Below are 26,069 nucleotides of genomic sequence, written 5' to 3'. Positions count from 1 at the left end.
GCAGCCTCACTGTGTGCTGTTGGCCTCCAAGGAGAACTCCGCCCCCGTCAAGCTGGGAGGATTCGGCGTGGCCATCCAGCTGGGGGAGTCGGGTCTGGTGGCCGGAGGTAAAACGAGCCCGACCGGGATCACGTCGTCGGATTTATGTCCACTTCTAGCTTTTGATTTAGACGGGAAGTGAGGAAAACCTTCTACACTCCTCATTCCTCATTCCACTTCATTCTGCCTGCAGCGCAGACCGAGTCGTAGAACGGGTCAGAAAGAGCGTTTCAGATCAGACAGTGAGGCTTTTTCTTCATAGATTGTGTTTCATCACCTTTTCATAGATTGTCAAAATGTTCTCAGTGGTCTTTTAAAGGGCCTATGTCATTCAAAATCAGCTTTTCTGAGCTTGTAAGTGTATAAAGATGCTCATTCCTCACTATAAACCACCCTAAAGCGCTATTTTGATTCTTACATTGTGATGTCACAAAGTGACACAAAGAGTCTGCGCTGCCAGCTCCGCCCCAGGGAGCTTTCCTTTCATACGCACAATGTGTGCGTCCGTCTTTGCTAAAGTTTGGATGTTGTTTGTTTTCGTGGTGAAACGCAGACACACCGCCAAGGGCAACTCTAGGATGATGTCATGAAATGGGCGGGACCCAGTTGTCTTACTTCAGGGTTGGAAAATGAGTTATATTTCACTAAAAAATGTTTTTTTTATTGTGTCAAAGGGCATGTATTGGCCCTCTATTTCTGATATTTCTAGCTAAAATCAAGCAAACTGTGTCTTTTTCTTGGACATGTCTGCAGAGTGGCAACATTTCATTCAAATTTTGTCTCTGAATTGTGGGCGGAGCAACCCTGCCCCCGCTTACCCTCCTCGTTCCTGAGAGCTCTCTGTTTACATGCTCTCCTGCTAGCTTACAAACATTAAAACAAACCTAACAAAAATGGCGAGCATCATTGGAACCGTCCAGTGGTACAGCGTCGACCCGAAGATCATTTTTCTGCAGGTGGATGCATCCGAATGGAACTGAGTAAAGAGCTTGTGGCCCCGCCCACAGATTTTGTACGTTAAAAAAATACGATCTTTTTCAGACTGCATTTTTTTTCGTCTGACTCACAACGATTAGAATAAAGAAGTAGTCAGAAATGTCATTTTGAGCTGAATTTTCTTTATGTCTTCCGTCATTGGAAAAATGACCACAAGAACAAAAAACGCCCCCAAAAAAACCCATTTTGATAATTTCATAAAGAAGACAAGTTTAGGAGAAACGTCTCTGGAACAGCCGGTCCTGCAGCATGTCCTAAGTTTGGCTTCTTCCACATCTCATTGTTAACATTCTGGAAACAGCAGCACCATTTCATGATATCAGACCTAAACGGAGTCAAACTGAAGACGTTCCGTGTTTTAACACACAGCATCCTATTTTAGTTCTGTGATTTTATGCTGTTGTTCTTAATTAGCTCACATGTAAAATTTTTAAAAAGTGTCTTTTTATTGTAAAGCACCTTTATAGATAAAGTTCAAGGTTGTTTGTTAAGCAAACAGCGGTTAGAAACTATTTCTGTCTTCTGCATTTTCACACCTTTCTTGTTTTCTTCCTGTGTGTTTGAATGTGTGTGTGTGCACACGTGCATTCACGTGCGTGCGTCTGGTCAGGTCGGGTCGGCACTCCTCACTTCATGGCCCCAGAGGTGGTGAAGAGGGAACCGTACGGCAAGCCGGTGGACGTGTGGGGCTGCGGCGTCATCCTCTTCATCCTCCTCTCTGGCTGCCTGCCGTTCTACGGCACCAAGGAGCGTCTGTTTGAGGCCATCATCAAGGGCAAATACAAGGTAAGGGGGTCCGCCGGAGACCTGTAAGCGGACCGGCGGGTTCCCGACCGTTTCTGAAGAACGTCTCTGTGGCGCAGATGAACCCGCGTCAGTGGGCGCACATCTCTGAGAGCGCCAAGGACCTGGTGAGACGCATGCTGATGCTGGATCCCGCAGAGAGGATCACCGTCTACGAGGCCCTGAACCACCCCTGGCTGAAGGCAAGACCACCGGAACGGGATGGAGGAACTGTTCTAGTTTAGACCGTTTGATGAGGATGCACACGTTTAAAATAGTTACACCACGGCCCGGGCGAACACAGGATTCTGATTGGCTGCTGGGTGTGCAATAAAAAGTGATAATGCACGCCTGAAAAAGAAAGTTCCGGTCGCACAGCTTAAATGTTCTGTATCACTGCTCCGCTTCTTTAAAACAAACTTTAGCTTCATCATCTGGACAAAAACTGAAGATGTGAACTTTCTTTAACCCGTCGTGACCATCAGCATATATGTCGCTTTCCTTCGCCGCTGCAGTCGAGGTCCGTCCCCGCTCCGCCGCACCCGGAACAAATAGTCCGCTATTTGTGACAAAAAGGATCTAAACCAGAAAATGACATAATGAAGTACTAACACTTATGGATTTCTTTTGTGACCATGGTATAAGCGGGTAATGGCTGACGAAACGCACGTTTTTTCCTGATAACGCGAGTTTTGTCGGCCATTAACCCGTACTTAATCTTTGATATTTTAGGAGGAAAGCTGTCCTGAGGGATTTTTTAAGAGACAAAATAAATACAATGAAGAAAGTTACTGAGATAGTAAAAATCCCAATCTTAACCTGATTAAAATTTCAATATCAGACAAAAATGTGGTTAGAGAGATGATTTTATTAGGAATATTCTAGTATAAAAACAGATTTGTGATGGATTCATGAATGTCTGTACTTTTAAACTGTGATCCACACTTTTCTGACAGATCTGGACATGAAGATTACAACTATCACCGTATAGAATCAAAGAAAAATTGAATAGTTAGTTAAATTTCAGAATTTAATGTTATTGAATTGGTTAGAAAAACATAAATTTCTGTTTAATTCAGTGGAGTTTGTATGGAGGTTGCGTTTCAGTCCAGATGAATCTGTTATCTATGTACATCAAATGATCAAAGCCTAAAGCCGAAGTAAAAAGAAGTATTTTCTGACAACAGTTTCTATTGTTTCCTCTTTCTGTCGTCCATTCTTCCTCTGTGTGTCACCGTGGTGACGGCCGCAGGAGCGGGACAGGTACGCCTACAAGATCCACCTGCCCGAAACGGTGGAGCAGCTGAGAAAGTTCAACGCCAGGAGGAAGCTGAAGGTCAGTGTTGCTCGCCGTGGTCTGCCGGGGGCAGGAAGCCACGCCTCCCTGCAGCTCAGCGCTGTGCCGGTCGGAGCTGTTGGAAGCCCAGCTGGGGCTTTTCTGTGGGCAGTTTTCATGCTCTCCACCTGCAGACGGGGCTTTTTTCTCTGAGCAACCCCTCTCAAAGGCCAGAAACATGCTTCATAGGTGAATTGATGACTCTAAATCGTCCCTAAAGAGCCACTCTGATCATGTTTGGAGCTGCTGTCAAAGCGTTCCCAGTGGTCTTTGAGTTATTGTGCTGCTTGCAGCCAGAAGGGGAAAAGGCTGTGTCGTTTCTGCAGAGCAGCAGCAGTGTGTCAGAAGTTCACCTCGGAGTTGTGGGCGCGTATTAGTGAAATTTGAGACTGACTGAACATTTAACATTTAACTGGAGCTGGTTCTCGCGAGATCTTGTCGTATCGGTGCAGTGTACAGCTGCTCAAAGAGGCTCAGTGGGCGGGGCTTCTGGCGTTGAACTGGAAAATCAGAGTAAGATGCTGAAAGACGCTCTGAAATAATGTAACATTCCCTTTACAGAGTTTTAAATCGATTCAAGTATTGCCTAATAGAAATTGCAATCTATCACTGAATGGATTTTCCCGTACAGTCCTATTTGACACAGAGCGACCCCGCCCCCGTTCCCCTCCCTATGACTGAGAGCCCTCTGTTTACAAGCTAGCTTACAGCCTCACGGACCCTCGGCCCCACGGTATACTGAGATTGTCTTTATACGCACGTGTCCTCCACCATCAGAAAAAACTACAATAGAAGGTCAAAACCACAATTTTCATCAAAGTGGGACTCTAAGCGTGTGACCCCGGTCCCGGGTGGCGGTCCTGACCTCTTTGGGGTCGGCTCCAGCATCCTGTGACCCTGCACAGGATTTAGCAGGTTCTGTTCTGCCGTTTCTCCCAGGGTGCAGTGCTGGCGGCGGTTTCCAGCCACAAGTTCAACTCCTACTACGGCGACCCCCCCGAGGAGCTCCACGACTTCTCAGACGACCCGACCTCCTCAGGTAAGGCGCGTTCTCAGCTGCTGTAGACAGCCGTTGCTCAACAGCCCCACTTCCTCGTCTCGGCGTGGCTTTCGTTTCCTACTGGAAGAAGCGGCGGCTGCCGACATCTGTCAGCTGGAAGCATCCTGGGCAGCAGGTTTCAGTGCTGCGTCTGCTGCAGGCAGAGGAAGCACACATTTGTGGCACACCGGGATCTGCTGAGGCCAGCGTTGTTGGCAGTCACACTTCCTGGTCTATTTCTGTCCTGGCGGCTCCAGGCGCCGGCCGTGGACCCCCCCCCCCCTGCAGCACCTTGTCCTCCGCTTCTGCTGTTTCCTCCTGGCCTCCGTCCTTCTTCTCCCTTTCTCTCTGATGGATTTAAATGTCATCTCTGCTCCTCTAATCCTGATCTTCTGTGGTGTTTTTTCTTCTGCTACGCCGCCTGTAGGATTGTTAGCTGCAGAAAGTACGTATCCCCCTCCACACGTGTGTCTCAAATCACCATGACAACCTCACCTCTGAGCCAAAGTGACAAAAACAAAGGGAACTGCATGTAAAACGGACTAAAAGGAAGTGAAAATGGATTGAAGAACGTAAATTGTTTTTTGAGGAAACTGTTTTTCATTTCAGGAAACAGGAGGAATGTTTTCATCATCTACAGTAGAATTTATTGAATTTTATTATGGGATGGGGATGGGCCCGCCCTACGCATTCCTCAGAAGCTCTTCCCTCGTTAGACCAATCCTGAGTGGATCTGAGCTAGATTAGCTGTCCGCCGCGCGGCGCCGCCAGGTGCTTTTACTGGCTACTTCTCTGACTCTCCACCACAGACCGGACTATTTCTTTGGTTATCACTCCACCCACTGTGGCCGTTCGTAATGGTAGATGGCGCTTTAATACCTTCTTAGAGCGCCCAAACAAGGCCTAAAGGTTGGCGCCGACTTATAACCAACCAATGTGTTGCCTGAGTGCAAAGCGGCTCTGAAAAACGCTTTTCTCTGCGTCAGAAACAACCGATTCACGCCGAACGGTCAAAGAGTCACGTTACTTCAAAGACATTTCCGACGGTAAAAGATGGAAGAAATGCTGATGGTGAGTGGCGCTCAACCAATCAGGATTGACCTAATGAGAGACAGGCTTCCGAGGAAACGCAGGGGGCGTGTCCCAGAGTGAGACGTGACCGGCTGGTAGCCTCGAACGGACTCCCAGTTCTGGTCCTTCATCCACACAGAATGATGTGAATGGAGGCTTGTTGTAGGAACGGAGCATCTTCCGATCCTTCAGGAGATGTTTACAAAACTGTCATCTCCTAAGTTGGGGCTCTGGCCCCATTGCTATTTAATAGTATTTTTTTCTGAATCTCCAATACGTCAGCTCTCTAAACATCTTTCTGTCCGATGTGCTTCCTGAAATGAGAAATGGTTTAGCCTGACGGAAGGATCAAACTTTGCAGTTTCTGCTGCTCTCATGCAGGTTTTGTGGCTGAAATCATGCGTATGATCTCAGTGATGTCACTTATGAACTAACACCCCCACCCCCCAGCTAACCTGTAACCTGAATTTGGTTTTCTGCTGACACTCATCTTCTGTCCAAACAAAGATTCTTCTTCATGCTGATAAATTTGTAATGAAAGGAGACAAACAGCTTGTGGTGTTGAACTGAAGGTGAGAGTCAGCAGCCGTTTGGAAATGTCTCCTCTGCTTAACCAGCATGACTTCCTCCCCACCTCGCTCCCTTTCTGACACGGTGAAGAGTTTTTACGTTCCTGCAGTTCTGAGAGGATCCGGTTGCTTTTGGTCAGCTGAGAAGTAAAAGAAGAGTGAAGAGAAGTTGATTCACGATGAGTTTGTTGGTGTTTGTGAGGCAGGAAATGAACTCTGACCGCACTCTTTCACTTGTGGCTGCGCTCTTATCTCCTGCAGATGTTACCCAGACCTCCAACTCATGTGAAATGTTTGCTGATCTGTGCGATTTGTCATCTCGATTTCCCATAATTCATCACAGAAACACATATTTTTTTACTGAAGTGACTTTGCTCTGATGTTTCTCTGGTTTTGCTGCATGTACTGTGTGGGCGGTGCAGCAGGTACTTTGGGGTCAAATCGTTTTGTGTGGTTGTTGTCGTCGTGTTTTTGTGCATCTTTTTTCCGTGTCGTGTCGTATGTGATTAGTCCTATCTGTGTGTTTTGCCCGTGTTGGACGTGTTTGCGTGAAGGTGTGGAATGCTTGGTGGTGTTGTTGTTGTTGGCGTTGCGGGTCCCCATCCTGGTGTAAAACGCACATGTGTGTGTGCAGGGGCAGTTTCTCAGGTTCTGGACAGTCTGGAGGAGATCCACGCGCTGACGGACTGCAGCGAGAAGGACATGGACTTCCTGCACAGCGTCTTCCAAGACCAGCATCTCCACACTCTGTTGGATGTGAGTGTGCCCCCCCCCCCCCCTACGTGTAATACCAAACGGGTCCACTAGGTGTCAGAGTTGACCTGCTGATGTGTGGTTTCAGCTCTATGATAAAATCAACACCAAGTCCTCTCAGCAAATCAGAAATCCTCCCAGTGACGGAGTCCAGAGAGCCAAAGAGGTGAGAAGATGCTCTCCGTGTTTTCCTCCTGGTCCTGTCTAGTCTGGATTTATGTGACATTTCCTGCTGTAGCTCCACGTTTCCTCAGCGTTTGTTTTGCACCGATCAGGTCCTGGAAACCATTGCTTGTTACCCGGAGAACTTGGAGGCCAAGGAGCTGCGGCGGATCCTCACGCAGCCTCACTTCATGGTGAGGCGTCCCAGAAACACCACAACGTAGGGAGTCAAACCTGCCGTCTGCGCCGCCACCCTACGCGTCGGAATCAGCACCACAAAGCAGATTAGGGGCTGAGACGGCTGAGACCCCGCAAGGCGGGCAGGGGGGGTTTCGGAGCAGCAGAGGCCGAAGGCGCAGCGTCTTCTCTAAGGCGTCCCCGCAGGGAGCGGCCGCTCTGATCCTGAGGTGCAGGGCGAAGCTTGACGCAAACCCTAGTCTCCTCAGCAGATGTCGCTCCCCGAGTTCGCTTCAATCCTCTTATCCTGGTGTGACCCAAAGCTGACCGCCGGCGCCGTTAAAGCTCCTGGATGTTTTTGACAGAGACGCAGCGGCGAGGAATCTCCTCCAAACACTAACGTGACGTTTCTGTAGCCGTGGTGAGGGGAGGAGCCTGTGCAGTTTGACCTGCTGGTGTGACCTCAGTGTGTTTGTGGAGGTCTGCAGGACCAAAAGACTCCGACCCTCAGGACAACTGAAGAAACGGCCTCACAAGTTTGTCGTTGTGGTTCTGAAAGTAGCAGGACGTTTTAGGCAGTTTTCTAGTGGATGTTTCAAATCCAGTCTTGTTGTTGCGTCCTAAAGGCTGTAGTTTGGAATGAATGCTGTTCCGGTGTTGATGTTCCTGCTGCAAAATTCCAAAGTGAAAGTTTAATTAGCTTGCAGATTTAGAGATCATCATTTTATGACTAAATGTGTTCTTTTATAGACGTTTAACCAGCAAAAACTTAAAAAAGTGGGAGACAAAGCCGATGTAGATCCAAAAAGGTAACAACAGATCTTTGTCCTCTGAAAGGATTTGTTGTCTTAAGGTTTTTTTAATAAAAGAATTGATGGAAATAGCTCAAAGCAGTTTTGTTCACAGGAACTGAAATAGAGTCCACTTTTGGTCGGAGGCTCTGACTTGAATGGTCGTGCGGTTAAAAGTGGCACCTTTTCAGGGTGTGTTTCATCCACATCAAAGAAAAACTGCAGCTTGAGTTTGTTCGCTATGAGACGTTTGTCTGTGGAGAATGGAGGGGTCAGCAGCTGGCGGCTGTGATCATACCAGAGTGCATTGTGGGTAGTATAGCTTCCACACGACAACAGAAAGGTGTTGTCCGTGTTATTCGAAACTGTTGTGTTTGTGTCTCCAGGCTCTCCTTCAGACTCACGATGTGGTCGCCCACGAGGTGTACAGTGACGAGGCGTTGAGGGTGACGCCCCCTCCTTCCTCGCCGTACCTGAACGGAGACTCCCCCGACAGCGCCAACGGGGAGATGGACCTGGAGAACGTGACCCGGGTCCGTCTGGTCCAGTTCCAGAAGAACACGGACGAGCCGATGGTGAGTGGACGAAAGGGGAAAGTCTGAAGATGAAATTCAGTTAAATGTCCCAGAATGTAACGTTTGTGTGTTTGTTGTTCTGAGCAAACAAACAAAAAAAAACCCACATGTTTTCTTTTGATAACAGGGTTTGCTTTTTAGTGGTTTTGGCCCATTTTAGATCAAAACGTTGAATCAAATGTAGTGCCAGAAAAGCAGAAGTTCCAAAAAATATTTGTTACTTGGTTCATTCATTTCGTAGAGTTTTTGTTGTGTCACAAGAACAGGTTGGATCCAAGTGCAGCAGGTTTATTAGCTCAGCTACAAGTCCACAAAGCTAAATCAGGATCAGTCAGGCAGGCAGCGGTCCATAACAGGAGAGGAGAGACGGGGGAGTCAGGATCCAGGCGAGGGTCGGGGCAGGTCAAACTGAGTCAGGGTCAGGCGACAGAAGATCAGGTCCAGATATAACACGCAGTGATGAAGACAGAGTGGCACAAACAATACTTCACACTGAGTGAGACTCGGTGCAGTGTTTAAGTATGCTGTGGTTAATGGAGGGGATGAGCGTCAGGTGTGCAGCACCCAGGAAGTGTGGTTAGAACTCTAGAGACGGTTACCGCTGGTGACCAGAGGGGGAGACAGAGTTCTGACACGAATCAACATTCATGTTTAACCCAGAAGAATTAAGAACGATGTACTTCTGGGCTGTTCTAGTTCATAAATAGCAGAGATGAAATGATGTAAAATAACAAAACCATATTGTAGTGTTTATAAATATATAAATGGCCCAAAAATCAGAGTAAAATGAGAAAACAAATGTAGGAAATGGGCTAAATTACACACTGTTGTTTCTCTGAGGTTAAAAGCAAAATTCCGATCTTTTATTCCATGCAATTGTAAAACGGGGATAAATGTAAAACAGGATTTTTTATTTTCAATTCTCAAAGTTTTAAATGTAACTTGACCTCCCGCCTGTGTCTTAGAATGAACATCCGTAGTGTGTTTCCATGAGGACAAAAGCGTTTGGTCAAAGTGGATTTATCTTCACTGTGTTCAGATGCTGTGAGTTTAGAAGACTAAAATAAACCGGAATGTAATCGAGTAAAAGAACTCGGTGGATCATCGCTCTGCTGCTTCAAAGAAATCCTCACGCTGACTGAATGTCTTCTGGACTCTGTCTCCTCCGCAGGGCATCACTCTGAAGATGAACGACCTCAACCACTGCATCGTGGCCCGCATCATGCACGGCGGGATGATTCACCGACAAGGTGGGAACCTCCTTTCATACGGGCAGAGCACAGTCCTCCCGGGGGGGGGGCTGGATTTGTATCTGAACTTGTTGGCGGTCGCTTCCCGTCAGGGACTCTGCACGTGGGAGACGAGATCAGAGAGATCAACAGCATCAGCGTGGCCAACCAGACTGTGGAGCAGCTGCAGAAGATGCTGGTGGGTGTCTCGGTCCTGGGACGGCGCGACGGCAGGCGGGATCGTGTTGTGACGCGTTTGTTACTGTGACTCAACAGAGGGAGATGAGGGGCAGCATCACGTTCAAGATCGTCCCCAGTTACCGGTCCCAGTCCATGTCCTGCGAGGTGGAGTAGAACCCACACCCCTTTGCGGTTTTTCTCCTCACGATCAATGAAGCTAACGCACCGGACCCTTTTATTTTGTGTTTTCGGTGCAGAAAGAGTCTCCGGATTTGTCCCGGCAGTCGCCCGCCAACGGCCACGCCAGCGTGACCAGCTCCATTCTGGTGAGTGTGCCGCCCGGTGGACTCTGATCGTTTAGGATCCGAGTTGTTAGAAGTCCGCTGACGTGAGTCTGGGACGTGTCTGCAGGACCTGCCGTCAACGATCCAGCCCAAAGGCCGCGTGGTGAGATGACAATTAGCGGAACGTTGGTTCTGACAGAAAGAGGCTCGATGTTTGTCCTTCATCCACCACTTTGGTTCTCGATCACATCTTTGTGGATTTGCTGTAACCTTTTCTTTGCATGAACTCTATATGTGTGTGTGTGTGTGTGTGTGTGTGTGTTCCTTAAAGGTCTCCAGACCTGCCATCAAGGATAAATTGTCCATTAAGGTGAGCTGTGTGTCAGTGGCTCCACCCTCCATCTGTGTTCTGACTCTATGTTGCTTTGAAAGCACGTCGCGGTTCTGAAGGAGCAGGCGAAGCTTCCGGTCGTCCTCCCTGACGCATGTGGCTCCTGTGCGCAGATCTACGTGCGCGCGCAGTTTGAGTACGACCCGGCCAAAGACGACCTCATCCCCTGCAAAGAGGCGGGCATTCGCTTCCGGGTGGGCGACATCATCCAGATCATCTCCAAGGACGACCACAACTGGTGGCAGGGAAAGCTGGAGAACACCAAGAACGGCACGGCGGGCCTGATCCCGTCGCCGGAGCTGCAGGAGTGGTGAGTCCACACGTTTGAAACGCCGGCCGCTGAATCCACAGGGGAGTTCAAATCAGACAGTAAATATGGTGTAAAGACGGAAACATTCAGGACACACGGGCTTCACGTTCTAGTAGGCAAGCTGACCGTGTTGTTGCTCGTCTTTCTGCTTCTTGTTCATCTAGTGTCAACCTAATTTTTACAAAATGTCCCGTTGTTGTCAGTGGCTCCTCCCACAAGGCAGTCGTTCAAAAGCGGCTTTGGGGTGTTAAAACAGTAACAAAATGAAAGTCTTTTGGGTGGGATGGATTGTGCGGAGGAGTTCAGTGTGGTGTGTTGATGTAAACCCCCCCCCCTCCCCCCAAAACTGACTATCACAAACCACGTTGAATAGCGTTGTGATAGCGTGTGTGGTCAGACGTACATAAAAGTAAGCGTTCCCTGATGTGGGGGCAGTTTGGTGGGGCAGATGTTTAGCTTCTATCTCTTTGTGGTGGTCCAGCAGTGATGTCTGACGGGTGTGAGAACGTGTTGATATTTGGGTGAGTGCGTGTTGGTTTCTGTATGTGTGGTGTGGTTGGAAGTTGTGTGTCTCTGAGGGGAAAGCGGGTGGTGCTTGACAAAGTTGTGCCGCTTTAAACATATGAGCACTATATTGTCAGGTGTGTGCTGAATGGTTAGAGGTTTGATGATCAAAGACAGCGTCATCAGCAAACCAAAAGTCGAAAACCAATGGACACTGTAGCCTGTGACAATGGTGTAGCGGACTGTCCAGGATGCGTTTGGCATTATGTTTGTAGTATGAGTGGCTGTTTGTAAGGAGACTTGAAGTAACGGTTCATATCGAGGCTTTAGGGGCAATTAGCAGTTGTTGATTCTTCCAGTTTATGAGAAGGCCATGTTACGCAACGTCGCAATTATCTAAATGAAAATCATAGTCCTAGTCTGATCTGGACATGGAGTAATGGAGTAAATATGAGGGCTGGATATGAACAATAGCGTCCACAAAAGATTCTATGTGATTCAACAGAGCTTGGAAGGATTGGATTCACGATCCACTGGATTTGATGTGATTTAGGATTTAGACGGTTTACACGTTTAGATATACTTGAGTAGAAATACATCAACGATCTATGGATAGTAAGAAGGTGTATGCGATACAGTTCACAGAAGCAGAAGCACCAACATTAATGAGCAGATAATGAACATAGTAAAGGCTCATATGACATAAATCCATGTTCCGCCTGTCCTGGAGGGCGTTTCCCTTTGGTCGGTAGGTGGAGGTCGTGCTGTAGTGTTACACGTTACTCCAGAAGATTAGATGAAAAAAGCGATACGGTAGACTACAAAAGGTTAGTGGGGAAAGAAATTGTTTAGCATGAGCAGGGGTTGACATAGCCCAGAAATTTGCACTGGCCCACAGGGCCAGTAGTTTTTGAAAGTTACTGGCCCGACACCGCGCACAGCGAGACCCGCCGCTCCGCAGGTGCTTGCAACTTTAGGGGGGTCCGGGGGCATGCCCCCCCGGAAAATTTTAATATGGTGCAATTTGGTGCATTCTGGTGACATCTAGCACTTATTTATACACTTTTCAATGACTAAAAATAGAGCATATCAAACTTAAATCTGCTCTAGTCTGTTTCAGATGTTTTGGAGAGAGCGCTGCAGTGTAGTAGGAAACACTAGTTCAGAAGTTTTCATGCTGCTTCTAATCACTGCTATTTCACATTTGTTCCTAATCAATAGTTAAGAAGTTTTATTGACTTTTTTGCCCTGACTGCCTTAAGGTTCTGCTTTTTGTTACTGTGGCAAAGTTACATTTACTTTTTAGTTACTTTAGTTACCTAATTAAATTAAATAATTGAAAAATTAAATACAATTAAATTGCTGAGATCATTCAGCTAACTAGAAATACTTACTGCTTACAGTGTTGTAAAGAAAAACAAAATTAATTAGTTTGACCTTATACTCCATTTGAGTCTGAGATTCAGGTATTTTGAGTTGCCTTTGATTCTTTGACATTCAGCTTAAAGCTTAGTGCATACAGTTTCATCTTCAATGCATTCATTAAATATCTTGCTGTCCATAGCACTAATTCCACCCGTCACTCCATCTAACATATTCCTATCTATTCCTGCCATGTCTTCCACATCTCTGACATGCTTCAGTCTCTCTTCAGTGACGGTGTTGGATTTATGATCATTGCGGTGAAAAACCACCAGGGCGCGCGCTGATATGTGTGTCAGTTTAAATATATCTGCCTAAAATGTAATAATAACCCACTGGCTTGTTCCTTCGTTGTTGCTGTTTAACATTGTTTAGTATTGAATTGTTACATTCAATAAAGTTTGGAAAAAAAATTGAGTGAGCGCGTGCCGCGTGGTGCTCGGCAGTGACAGCCGCGCGCGCAGGCGGGAGAGAAGGAGAAGTGATCAAAGGTTTCCCATAGAAACCCTTGAAGTCTGAACACAGGACTAGCAGAAAAAGTGAATTATAAAGACGAGGTAAATCTACACGTTTTCGCAAAATATACTTTATTGTAAAAGGTGAAAATTGTATTAATTGTTAGATATTTTAGTGGCCCGAGCGGACAAGTGAAAAGTAAAGTCTTGTGGTCCGCACTGCTCAAAAAACAGGACCGGGCCAGCGGACAAATGGCTATGTCGAGCCCTGATGAGGTTAAGGTAAGATGAAAGGCAGTAAAGATGGATCTGTAGTTTGGTGGATGAATGACAGATCTGTGGTGCTAGGATTGATTCCGATCGAATAATGGATTTGTAATGTAGACATGTGTGAAGGCAGCTCAGAGAAGGAAGCCTGTGATAAAGGTGTGTCTTGTCTTAAACGCTACTGGAAGAGTGAAGGGGAGTGACAGGTGGATGTGAGTTCAGCCTAGCAAACATGTTGAAAATGTTTGATGGTGCACTTGTGTTGCATATAATATGGTAGCGTTCAGGGAAAGAGATAACAGATATAGGTAAATGGCTGCAATGTGATCATGTTAGGATGGCATATGTAGATGGTGATTAGTAGGACTGGTCCTGGTGTTTGGGTACTTGGATATAATGAAAATCTATTTGAATGTTTTATTTTGTTGTTAAAACTTTAGTGTGTGTTACATGTAAACACAAACCAAAATCAAAACAGATGTCAATTCTAGATACTTTGTGGGTCTATATATGTTGTAAAGTGTCAATGTTTCCCACTTTTGGTGTAATTGCAGTTTCAGTCTGTATGTTATTGTTATCTGTTGAATAGATGTGGTTAATTGTTGATGTCCATTGCTCCATTGTTGGGATGGACGTAGTGCACCAGGTCTTGGTTAATGTTTTTTGTAGCTGCTAGTGACGTAACTTGAAAAAAGTATTAGTCATTTTGGTGAATTGAGTTTCCTGAGAACATGTACAAATAAAACAGTTCTGGTTCCAAAGGAGTTGTATATCCCAGCACTTGGCATGTTGTTTCACCCATCTTCCAAAACCCTGTCACATTCGGACATTTCCAGACTACACGAGAACGCTCCACATCCACGCCAACGGCTCTGATTAACGGTTTGTTCTTTGGTTTACGTGTTGTGAAAAACCTTAAAAGGTTCTTCCAGACGAACTCTCTCCATGTTTGGGATCCAGTAGTGGTCTGGTGCGGTCTCCACATGTCTACTCAATCCTGCTCAGTTATTTTTGTTTAATACTTTTTCCCAGTTACCGATTACTGTTAAAGTTGCATTTTTGTCAGACTCTGTTAATGATTGATTTAGTGTGCTAATCAGTTTAGTATAGCTGTCTTTGTATCCCTTTATTATTGTTTGAACGATCGCTCCCTCATCCCCAGAAGAGCCACTCTGTCTCGCTGTCTTATAGGGCTGCACCATAAGAGGAAAACTTGCGATATGCGATATTAGTGATCAATATTGCGATGACGATATGACTTGCGATAAATGAACAAACAGCAGAAACATTACCATGTCACGGCAAAAGTTTAATTGAAATAAGAGTCAAAATACCTTAAATTATTCCCCAAATAACCCTCGTCTAACCCTATGGGATCCAGATGACCCGACCCTTACGTTGGCGTGTTATCCCTACCATGACAAAGATGGATAAAGGTGGAGTAGATTTCTGTCTGTCCTTCTTTTCTTTCAAGCACCATGTGGTTATATTCCTTTTGGAGTCCAATACTTATAAGTTGGATCATATTCTGCTGGTTTAAATAGCCTCTCAAATGCTACCCATTTTAATTTTGTAGCAGTATTTGAGATTGTGTGTTTTTTCCCTATTCCCTTCTCTGCTTCTGTGCCGGTCCCAAGCCAGGATAAATTGAGAGGGTTGCGTCAGGTAGGGCATCGGGCGTAAAACATTGCCAAGTTAACCATGCGACTCATCCTCCAAAGAGAGGTTGTTTTGCCTCGGCGACCCCTGATGGGAAAAGCTGAAAGAGAAATAAGAAGATTTGAGATTGTGTGTTTTTGCAGTAATTTGAACCATATAGTTATTTTATTTGTTATGGGATCTAGAGGAATTTTCTTTGTTTCATATAACTCTTTATCTCCAAGAATGTTTTAAATGGGTTCTTGTAAAGTTTCTCATTCTCTATTTTTCCATTTTCCAGTGTAATGGGGATTACAGTAACGGCATAAGTATTGTAGTTGTGCAGTTCCAGCTTTGGCAGTGCCATACCTCCTTTATTCTTTGAAAGCTCGAGGGTGCCGAATTGTATTCTGGATGTTTTATCATCCCATATGAATCTGGTCATTGTCTTGTCCCACATTGTGAATTGCGTGTTAGAGGCCTGTGTTGGTAGAGCTAGAAATGGAAATACAAACCAGGGCAAAATGTTCTTTTTACAATTTCAATTGTAGAGCTGAAGTCTAGTGGCAGTGTTGACCATTTCTCAATGTCTTTTTGCTTCTTTTCTTGTACTACTGAATAATTGTTAATGTCGAAATTTTGAAAGTCTAATGTTATTTCCACACTTGGGTATTTCAAACTTGTCATATTCCAGCTGAATTTAAAGTTGGACATAGTTGAAATTAAAAACTAGAGTTTTGAGAGATTTTTTGTCCAGATAAATGTTGAAATGTGTCTCATATTTCTGGTTGTTCAAGGTACACTATTAAGTCATTGGCAAACAATCCTATTTTATGTTCAATGCCATTCACCAAGGCTCTTTTAATTTCAGGTATTTCAGTAATCGCCTGTGCCAGAGGCTCAATGAGAAGAGCAAACAGAGTTGGGTAAAGTCTGCAGTCTTTACCAATTTAAATGTTCTAGTTAAATTTCCATTTCTTTGAATTCTAGTATTCGTTTGCGAACATATAGTTTTTATGACTTCTACTGATTTGCTATTAAATTTACTTTTTTGCAGGACTAAGCATACAAAATTCTAATTGACGCAGTCAAAAGCTTTTTCTGCATCTATACTTGAGGGAACTGTACTTCTATGTTCTCTTTGGGCTCTTTCAGTTTGTTTCTCTTAATGTTGTCGTGTGTGAGGTACATTTTGAGAAATCCTGTCTGGTCTTTATCAAAAAGGTCAGGAAGAAATGTGTTTATTGTATGACAAATTATAAATGTATACATGTAGTAATCTATATGTAGTACTGATATAGGTCTGTCATTAGAACACGACTGTTTTCTCCTGGTTGTAAAAAAACACGGATATAATAGTTCTGACCATAAAATAGACATTTTATGGTCAATTCATTTTGAAACATTTTCTACCATTTAGCTGGGAAGCTGTCACTGCCTGGTGATTAATAGGTTTTCAGAGTTTTGATGGTTTTTAATATTTCCTTTTTTGTTATTTCAGGTGTAAGAAGGTTATTTTGATTCAATCCAATAAACGGGAGATACAAATTTGTCAAAAAGTTTGTTTTATTTTGATCACAAGCCGAAAGAGGTTGGGAATAAAGTCTTTTATAGTAGTTAGTGATTATTCTTTCGACTGCCTCTCGGGTATTTGTTACTTAATCTCGGGATCAATGATTCGATAGATGGAATGGAGCGCTTGTTGGTTTTTAATCATTTTTGCAAGTAATTTTGTTGATTTAGGCCCTCCTTCCTGATAACTTTGTTTAAAAGGAATCATCTTTGTTTTCTATTTCTTCTTCTAACATGTAGTAGATTTGTTTTTGAGTGTTTTGTTGTTATCTTTGTGTTGTATTTGTTTTTATGAACCCTTGTTCAAGTTCTTTTAATGTCAGAATATTTTTCACACTATTTTTCCTTAACCATGTAGTTTTTGCTATGACTTTCCCCCTCATTACTGCTTTAAGAGTATCCCACAACACTGTCTAGTCTCTGTTATTATTGTCCTCCAAAGATTGTTTGAGATCAGTTTATTTCTTTACTAATAGCTTCATTATTCAAAATTCCGACATTCAATCTCCATGTTGTTAGTTTTTTACCTGTGTGGAATATTATGGTAACACACAAGTTCACACTCAATGTTACATTGTTCAACTCTATGAATGTGGGATTTTGAAATAAGAAAATTGTCTATTCCTGAATGGACTGTGTGACTTGTGGAGTAATGTGTAGAATCTTTCTTATGGGGATTTAAAGTCCTCCACACATCAATCCTAAATCTTCTATGGGTAATTTGACAAATGTGGTGATATTCCTTTATGTTTGTAGTTGTCTGTACTTTAAAGTGTAACATTGAAATCTCCTCTCTGCAAATTAGAATCTCCTCAGCTTCCACAGCATTTACATGAAACAGGGATTAAGAAAATTGTCGATCACTGTCGATTGGGGCCTATACATTGACTATAGTTAAAACTGCACTTTACTATAAAACTTTACTATAGTGTTCAGCCCATCCTTCCCCTTTATCACGGTGTCAATCTCAAATGGAGTTTTGTTTGATATCAAAATAGAAACTCCTTTTTTGCGACGTTGTTTGTTTGAATTGTTATCAGTATTTCAGAATCCTAGTTTTTTCGGTTTCTCATGTTCTTGATCATTTAAATGGGTCTCATGCAATAGAGCTAATGGTATATTTTCTGTTCTTCATTTTTGCAGAATTATCCCCCTCTTTGTTGGTGTGGTTAGCCCACTCACATTCAGTGAGGCAATACTTATAGTACACATTTCAGTCTAACAATCATATTTATACACCCAGACAATGACTAGCTCCAAAACAAGTGTAAACCGTACAGCCTGAACTATAATGTGAACTGGGAAAGGTTCTGTCTCTCCTCTGTTATCTCTGTTGGTGGGTGGACAGAGTGTCCTCATTCCAGATGGGGGTCTGCCCCTAGACACAAATCTAGCATTGTCCATCATTCCTTAATCTTCAGTGTCTGAGCTCTGCCTGGGAGTTATTGTTGAAATTGGCTGTATTTGCAGATTCCGTGTGATTATTTTCTTTGGTATTCTTGCAGCCTCTTCTTATTGCTGAGGCGCTGCCATCCCTGTGTCACTTGGGTCTGGCCTGGTCCCCTGGTGCTTTTGGTGCATGTTGTATTAACATCAATGTCTCTTTTCTTTATCCTGCGCCACTGCTTCCATTGTGCTTTTGTAAGTTTGGACGCTGTCTTTCCAATTGGAAATGGATCCTCCGCTCCTTAAAAGCGTTTCAAACGTGGAATATGAACACCTTATTTGTACAATTTTTTCTGTGTAATGATGGTCAAACTGGATCAGCGGGTTGTCCACTTGGATGTTCTTTAGTCTTCAGGATCATGTCTTTGTTTTCCAAACTCTGAAAATAGATCACTATATGCCTGGCGAGCCCACCTGCTTTGGGTTTCTTTGGGGGGGTTGGTGTTGATGTTGTATCTGGAGATCAAAGTCTGCGGATATGCAAAGTTATTTTCTAAACAACCGAACCCCCTTCAAAGTCTTCTGGTAACCTGAAGATTTGGAAGTCGTTTTTCTGAGCCATTGTTTCCAAATCTATGATTCTGTGTTATGTTGGGTCACATTAGCCTCCGTGTTGTGATGCGTGACTGGGCCTCTGCTAGGTGCGCTTCATGATTTTCCAGTGTATTGTGATGTGCTTTGAATAGTGGGTCGATGTCTTGTCTCTGGGATGATATTTTTTGTTTGAATGTGTCCTTGACTCCTGGCAGTTGTGTATCTGAATGGTAATTTGTGCTATCCTGTCTAGCATTAGCACTGTGTAGGTGTGGCAGTGCTGGTTTGTGTCATTCATGCTAGCTTTGTGAGCTTTGTTCACTGCTTCCTCCATGTCCTGATTGCTGTTTTCTGGTGTGGTTAGTTTGTAAATGTCTTTTTTGTAGCCCTTTGGCTTTTTGGCAGTGTGTTTCCTCCACTCATATCCCCTGTTGTATGTGTTTCTTTTTCACGGAATTATGTTAGTGGAATAATTGTTTGTAAAACGAGTGTACGCGTCTGCTGTACGCCATGTTTGCGGAAGTCCGATATATAGAAATCTTAGTAGAGGTTTGAAATGTTTATCTTACTGTTGGCATTCAGAAGGGTGTTTCTTTTTGGAACAGAGCTGGATTGTGTCTGGACCTGTGTGCAGGACTTTGTTTAGATGCATATCAACTTGTCTAAATGTGCGGTGTACCTGGTGGAGGGGACAGCATTAACTGACAAAGTGGATAGAATAGACAGTGTTAGGGAAGTTAGTGTGAAGAAGCCAGTGAGGAAGCTGAACACGAGTCTTTGTATTCATAGAGAAGGATATGACGGAAATGGAGACAGAAAGCAGGAGTGTTGATCACAATATTGATGTTAAGGACTGGTTGTAGTGTCTGTGTCGATGTGTGACAACAGACTTTGATGTGAAACCTCTGCAGATTGACATGGAGCCTCATTGTGGTGTAAATAGAGTGTTTTGGTTTGGTCCTTTACTCAGATGTAAAAAAAAAAAGGCTGTGGGTGAAAAGCTGTGTACAGCTTTAGAAAAGGAAGATGTAAGAGCATCCATGCAGTATTTGGTCTAAGTTGTTGGCAGACTTGAGAGAATCGCGGAAGATCAAAAAAGGAGTGGTGGAGATGGGACAGTAAAGGATGTGGTCTGGAGATGTAGGATGTCCATAATGACTAGTGATATCCTGGTTCAAATGGGTGGACATGGAAACGGGGTCAAGCAAACAAACTTGGGTGAATGACTTTTGTACAAGGGATGTACGTGTGACAAAGAAGCTGCTGCTGGTAGTTAGTCAGAAAGGATTGTGACTGTAGTGGTGTAAGGCTAATGTGGATGTGGTCATGTAAGTCCTCCAGGTGAGACTTGAGTGTTGAACTGCTGTCAGGGGAGGGCATTTGATGGACTTTAGAGGAATTCCCAAATAAAGGTAAATAGTAACTGTGTGTGCTTCTGATGACTTAAGGTGTAGGCAGTTCAGATGTATAAGTGATGTCCTGACAGCAGAGTGTATGATGCATTGGATGAGAATTTATTTGCAAGACCCCCCCATCTTGCTGCATTGAATATAAATAAGATCATTATCTCTAACAATTGTGTAAGTATACCTAAAAAATTAGATATTAACATTGCCAAAGAAAAAAGCTATTTGAATTCACTGTCAACAAATCTGTACTTTATTATGCCACACAGAAACCCAGTTATGGTTTAAAACGGAAAAGAAGCTTGAAGTGCCTGAAATAAAGGAAAATCTGCCAGTCCTCATTTAGAAACATTTTGACCAAGTGAATCATTTGATGGAGAGAAAAATAATTAAATCAATAAATAAAAAGTAAATGTAAATAGAGCAGAAACATTAACTCATCAGCAGCAATATATGTAACGTTTTTAGTCTTTAGCGTGACGAAACAGGAAAAAAACATTGTGCTGATGTCGTTTCTAAATGATTGAATGTCTATTGATGATGTCAAATAGTGGTTTACTGCATAACCTGCTGTCTTTATGTCAAAAACTGACACCAACTAAACAACAGGTAGACACCGAGAATACGTTTCTATTGCAAATGAAGACACGTCATCAAAATGTCTACAATAGTAAATAAGTAATGATGTTATTAGCATGAGCTGAGTCATGTAAAGGCATGCGATGATCCAGTTGCTGGGCAATGTAGGCTGTGTTCTGTGTGTTGTTCCACCTCGCAGCCTGATTCCCCCCCCCCTTCTCACTCATGTGTGAGAAGGAAACAGGAGGGTGCAGCTCCAGGGACTGCAGTTGACAGGTTTAGGGCTGGTTCAAACACAGTGACATCTGACGTATAATAGTGAATGAATAGTGGTGTTGATTTTCATCCAAGCACAGAGTCGCTGGTGCCACTGTTCCCCTCCCTATCCCCCTTCCCCCCTTAAATGGGTGTGCCCCCCTATTACCTGTGCCTAAAAGTCCTACTACTGTGTGCCCCCCCCTGGCATTGCATTGTTCCCCCACTGGGCAGCTTGCTCCACTAACTGAGAAGCATGGGGGTAGATGAATGTGATTGTAGTCCATGTGAAGTGAAATGATGTAAGCAGACACCTGTAGTGACTGTTGATGTGTAGTGTGTAATGGTGAGTGTGTGCTGGGTGGAGTGGTTTGGGCAGAATGGAGGCTGGACCGAATGTATTGCTGCAGCTTCCTGATGGGTTCTCAGATGTGGCGCGATGTGTCTTTCAGGCGTGTAGCGTGCATAGCAATGGAGAAGACCAAGCAGGAGCAGCAGGCCAGCTGTACGTGGTTTGGGAAGAAGAAAAAGCAGTACAAGGACAAGTACCTGGCCAAGCACAATGCAGGTTTGTGAGGCGGCACGAAGAGCGTGATGTTTGGGGAATGGTTGTTGCATGCAGACCTGTTCCCTCAGACTATTTAGCGTGTCTGCTGAAGTGGGAGTCTATGTACTAATGGTGTATCTGATTAATGGCCCCTCCCCTCTTGCCCCTCTGTCCATCTTTCATGCTGTCTCTTACCCTATGGCTGCCTGTAAGTAACAACTGAAGCTTCATGTCTGCAATCATGGCTTCCTGTAGTTGGTAGAATTGTGTCAAATGTCTGTGTTAGATTGTAACAGCCTCCATGTGCTCGATAGAGCTCGGAGTCATCCAAGTTTAGTAGTCATTTAGTACCATGATGTTGTTCAGAGTGTCAAACGATGTGAATGACTGCGGCTCCTGTGTGTTTCAGTATTTGATCAACTAGATCTGGTGACGTACGAAGAGGTGGTGAAAGTGCCGTTTTTCAAGAGAAAAACTCTGGTTCTTCTGGGTGAGTGTGAGACCAAACAGCATAGCCAATGTTAGAGATCAAGTAAGTATGTTCCACAGAATGAAGGGCACAGTAGTGGGATTGAGTTTGTGTCATTGGTTTTTAACATGTGATGTAAAGTGTGTGTAGATGTGTGTTTAGAAAACAGTGGCGTCACCTGATGCTATATGTGTTGGTGTCGTTCAGGTGCTCATGGAGTAGGCAGGAGACACATCAAGAACACACTCATAGCCAAACACCCGGACCGCTTTGCCTATCCGATTCCTCGTGAGTATATGGGTTTTGTGGTGTGATAGGCGTATGGAAAGGTTTTGATCAAGATTAGATGTAATGATGATTGTGTGGACTTGGGTTTATTTGGCAGACACGACTCGTGTTCCCAAGAAGGACGAGAAGAACGGGACCAACTACTACTTTGTGTCCCACGACCAGATGATGCAGGACATCAGCAACAATGACTACCTGGAATACGGCAGCCATGAGGATGCCATGTATGGCACCAGACTGGAGACCATCAGGCAGATTCATGCTCAGGGCATGATGGCCATCCTGGATGTGGAGCCACAGGTGAGGGTTGTAGGGTTTGTTCTGTGTTGGTTTCCAGATTGGTTGTTATTGTAAACAAAAAGAGAATTGTTACGTACATGAAATACAGAGAAACAAAGATATAGTTTAATGTTTGTAATTGTCCAATATAAGAAAAGCATGTGATCAACTTGATGGCCAAATAGATTAGTCAAGTGGTAACATACAATAATAGTAACATTTATAGCTGATGTGATAATCATATGTAAAGAAAAGTCAAATAATAATATTTTTACTAACAATCCTAATAATAATTAAGAATAGTTGAAATATTTGAAACTAAACTACTGAGATGTGATGGTAAAATGTGAGGAGGTCTCCGGTAGGAATCTGAGTTTGCCAAAGTGATCTAAAACTGGACCCCAGACTGAGAAATATTTGTCCCTCAATCCCCTAACTGAATAATTGTTTTTTGAAGTTGTAATAGTTGCATGAGATCCGTCAACCACTGGGACACCCTTGGTGGGTCCTTAGATTTCCAGTGCAATGATATACGGTGCCTTGCTATTAGAGTAGCAAATGCAAGAATGTCATTGTGTATTTGTCTCAATGTGTGTGGGTTTTGGTGTGAAACACCAACTATGGTTTCCTCTACACTAGGCTGGAGAGTGATGTGGAGTGCATCTGATCATGTTTTAAAGATTGTAGCCCAATAATTCACCAGAGCAGAGCATGCTCAGAATATGTCGTTTCAATTGGCTGGACAATTTAGACATCTGTTTGGACTTGCACTCAAGTCCTGAAAACTTTCTGTCTGTGGACATCTGAAACAGCAAGGCAGTGTCTTGTAATACAAGGGCCAAGTTGTTGGGAGGACAGTGCTGACTTTTGCTGGAGTTTAACTTATATCCAGATATAGCCTGGAACTTCTGTAGGACATCAGTGATGTGGGGAACAGTTGGGACGGGGTCAGAAATATACACTACAAGGTTATCTGTGTATGACGACACTCTTAGCTCTTCCCCTCCCCTGTGGATGCCTTTCATGGACGTTGATGATTGAAGGATGATGGTTCTATAGCTGAAGCAAATTAGGAGAGAGGACTAATTGGATGGCCTTGTTGTGTGGCTCTGCCTAATTTGTGATGATGGAGGCTACAGGAGGAATATGCATGAGCTGGCTTTGGGAGTTGTAATTTGGCCCATGTCCGACTGTTCATAGTAATTTAAATGGATATTCCCGTTCTGTCCTGTTGATGGCTTTCACTGCGTCTGATGGGACTGTTGTTGGGGTTTGACGAGTTGATGTGGGCCACCTGGACTGGAGGCATGCCATTGGTGGGAGGGTGTGTTTGGGCGGGGCAGGCGTCGGCTGATAGGCGGCCGCAGGTGGTGGAGCGTCGGCGGAAGCGTCGGCCGGTGTGCGAAGATGGTCGGGGGCAAAGATGGGGCGCCGCAAGTCTACCTGGGATGGTCGGGGGCAAAGATGGGGCGCCGCAAGTCTACCTGGGATGGTCGGGGGCAAAGATGGGGCGCCGCAAGTCTACCTGGGCAAGTCCACCCACAAGGACACCCCTGTCCCATTCCACTCTGCAGGCACTCAAGATCCTGAGGACAGCAGAGTTCGCACCATACGTCGTCTACATCGCAGCACCTACCCTAACCCCAGGCCTGACGGAGGTAAGCCGCACTCTACAGGTGTCACACATCACCAATCCATCATCTAGAATACACGTCCGTCCTCCCATCCATTGCCCTGCATGCAACTGCTGCCCACATGTCATTCAAGCATGTCTGTATTCCCTCTGCCATGCACATGTGCACCACAGATGCCTAAATGGTGCAGGAAGCTTGCTGTGAGTACAAACCCATGACCTGTTGTAGCCGTACAACATCCGCAGTCTGCACAGATCCCAGCCACTTTGAATCTATTCTATGATACACATCAGCCTGTGTGCCCTTGTTCCAGGACGACTCTCTGCAACGGCTCCAACTAGAGTCCGAAACGCTACAGCGGACCTACGCCCACTACTTCGACCAGACCGTCATCAACAACGAAATCGACGACACCATCCGCCTGCTGGAAGAGGCCGTAGACCTGGTCTCCACGGCCCCCCAGTGGGTCCCCGTCTCCTGGGTTTACTGACAGGAATAGGAGTGCCCCATCGTGCATCTGTACAGGAAAAAGAAACTTGACCTCATCTCCTTCTGTTTCTTTGTACATATATACATAAACATCTGTACATACTGACTATCAATCATCCAGTTGTGTCCTGTTGAAAGAAAAATGAACAACTACTAATCATGCTCCATACACTCAATCTGACGGGACACATAAGAAAAAAGGCAATAGCTGCTGTCCCCTCCGCAGACTGAACATTCAAGCACATGAGAAACTGCTACAGTGGCTACACGTTCAAAGTCTGAGCTCCTCAAGCACAGTAGACTGGGCAGTTTCTGAACACCATATACCCCACTACCCTGAAAGGTCTGTTTACATCAAAGTTTGCACAAACCTGAACAGAGACGTGTGGTCTTTTGCCCTCGTCTCCTCCTCTCCGACTTTGGAAGACGAGCATTGAAAGCACAGACAGACTCAAACACTGCCTTATGAGAGCCCAGAGGGGGAAGTCCTCAACACCTATGCACACCCCCATATCACGGACCGCCCACGCTTCGGCGTCCAGCCGGTCTTCGTGGAGGCAGACACGTGCGACCCATCTGAACCGTCAACCCTCGTTCCTCCCATTCTACAGAGTGTTTGTTCGGGAGACCGCGACTCACCGTTAAGTGTGTGTGTGTGTGTGTGTAAATGTTCTATGGTGCGTACCTACATCACCAGTGAACCAATAAAGAGCCAGTGTGTGTATATTAACCCTCTAAAAGAAGCTCCTACGTCACATCACCTACTCATTCTTTACCCTCCTGTGGACCAACGGTTCTCTTAGCCCCACAAACCCACGGGGATCAAACTGTGACGCAGTCTGTCAGACCGCCTCCAGAGTCCATTGTATTTTCTTCGTGTCCTGTGTAAATGACCTCTGCCGTATGAAATGTTTGCTTTTTGTTATTTCATTTTTAAAGAAATATATTTCATTTGACATGAATCTGTGCTTTCCTGCGACTCCTTGCCAAGTAACATTTCTCTAAAAACTACTAGCAGGAAAACACCCACCTGCTGCTGAACATTTCTACAACACGTAAACGCCACACTTGGACACCATTCTGTAGACCAGGGGTCAGGAACCTATGGCTCGCCATATATAGCTCTTTTGACGGTCACATGTGACTCGCAGACAAATCTTTAACCCTTGTGCTATCTTAGATGACCCACCCCTTCCATTGACGTGTTCTCCCTACCATGACAAAGGTGGATAAAGGTGGAAAGATTTCATGTAATCCATGGACACCAGTGAAGATCACAAATCATTGAAGAAATGAATGATGTCTAGTGGGTCTAGATGACCCAACTCCCAACGTTAAAGTGCCTAGGATAGCACAAGGGTTAAAGATACCTTTTTGTTTTATTAGGCCAGTCCTTCCCAGCTGTGATGCAATGCCAGGGTGTGCGCACAGCAGTAGCAGTGCTTGGAGAAAATAAATCTGCACCACCATCAATTTACTATTATCTATTATTTCACAGAGTTTATAACAGCCTGAAACCTGCAAACCGCCATCCCGTCTCTGACAAAGAGCACGCAGTTCCAGGGCTCCAGATTAACTTTTTTCACTAGGAGCACTGTGG

General features: G+C 44.7%; 1 protein-coding gene across 10 annotated transcripts in view; it reads left to right on the top strand.

Moving 5' to 3' along the window:
* LOC101172563 (peripheral plasma membrane protein CASK) overlaps positions 1 to 25,431 on the top strand; it is a 41,448-nt gene extending 16,017 nt beyond the window's left edge. Inside the window, exons 6-28 of one of the 10 annotated variants that reach the window (XM_020708927.2) lie at positions 5 to 107; positions 1,646 to 1,821; positions 1,899 to 2,021; positions 3,071 to 3,154; positions 4,094 to 4,193; positions 4,621 to 4,638; positions 6,465 to 6,589; positions 6,675 to 6,752; positions 6,862 to 6,942; positions 8,103 to 8,291; positions 9,463 to 9,541; positions 9,634 to 9,719; positions 9,797 to 9,865; positions 9,958 to 10,026; positions 10,112 to 10,147; positions 10,316 to 10,354; positions 10,489 to 10,685; positions 21,216 to 21,331; positions 21,735 to 21,800; positions 21,987 to 22,067; positions 22,165 to 22,367; positions 23,921 to 24,004; positions 24,294 to 25,431. In XM_020708927.2, coding sequence (XP_020564586.1) covers positions 5 to 107; positions 1,646 to 1,821; positions 1,899 to 2,021; positions 3,071 to 3,154; positions 4,094 to 4,193; positions 4,621 to 4,638; positions 6,465 to 6,589; positions 6,675 to 6,752; positions 6,862 to 6,942; positions 8,103 to 8,291; positions 9,463 to 9,541; positions 9,634 to 9,719; positions 9,797 to 9,865; positions 9,958 to 10,026; positions 10,112 to 10,147; positions 10,316 to 10,354; positions 10,489 to 10,685; positions 21,216 to 21,331; positions 21,735 to 21,800; positions 21,987 to 22,067; positions 22,165 to 22,367; positions 23,921 to 24,004; positions 24,294 to 24,470 — 2,379 coding nt within the window. In that variant the 3' untranslated portion in view covers positions 24,471 to 25,431. Of the gene's footprint in view, positions 1 to 4; positions 108 to 1,645; positions 1,822 to 1,898; positions 2,022 to 3,070; positions 3,155 to 4,093; positions 4,194 to 4,620; positions 4,639 to 6,464; positions 6,590 to 6,674; positions 6,753 to 6,861; positions 6,943 to 8,102; positions 8,292 to 9,462; positions 9,542 to 9,633; positions 9,720 to 9,796; positions 9,866 to 9,957; positions 10,027 to 10,111; positions 10,148 to 10,315; positions 10,355 to 10,488; positions 10,686 to 21,215; positions 21,332 to 21,719; positions 21,801 to 21,986; positions 22,068 to 22,164; positions 22,368 to 23,920; positions 24,005 to 24,293 lie in introns of all 10 variants that reach the window. The other 9 variants (XM_011485005.3, XM_011484998.3, XM_020708951.2 and 6 more) reach the window with 9 other exon arrangements.
* Positions 25,432 to 26,069: the final 638 nt, after the last annotated feature.

Source organism: Oryzias latipes, chromosome 2 (assembly GCF_002234675.1).
Source record: "Oryzias latipes chromosome 2, ASM223467v1".
NCBI lineage: Eukaryota > Metazoa > Chordata > Actinopteri > Beloniformes > Adrianichthyidae > Oryzias > Oryzias latipes.
This window is presented reverse-complemented; position numbering and strand designations above follow the sequence as displayed.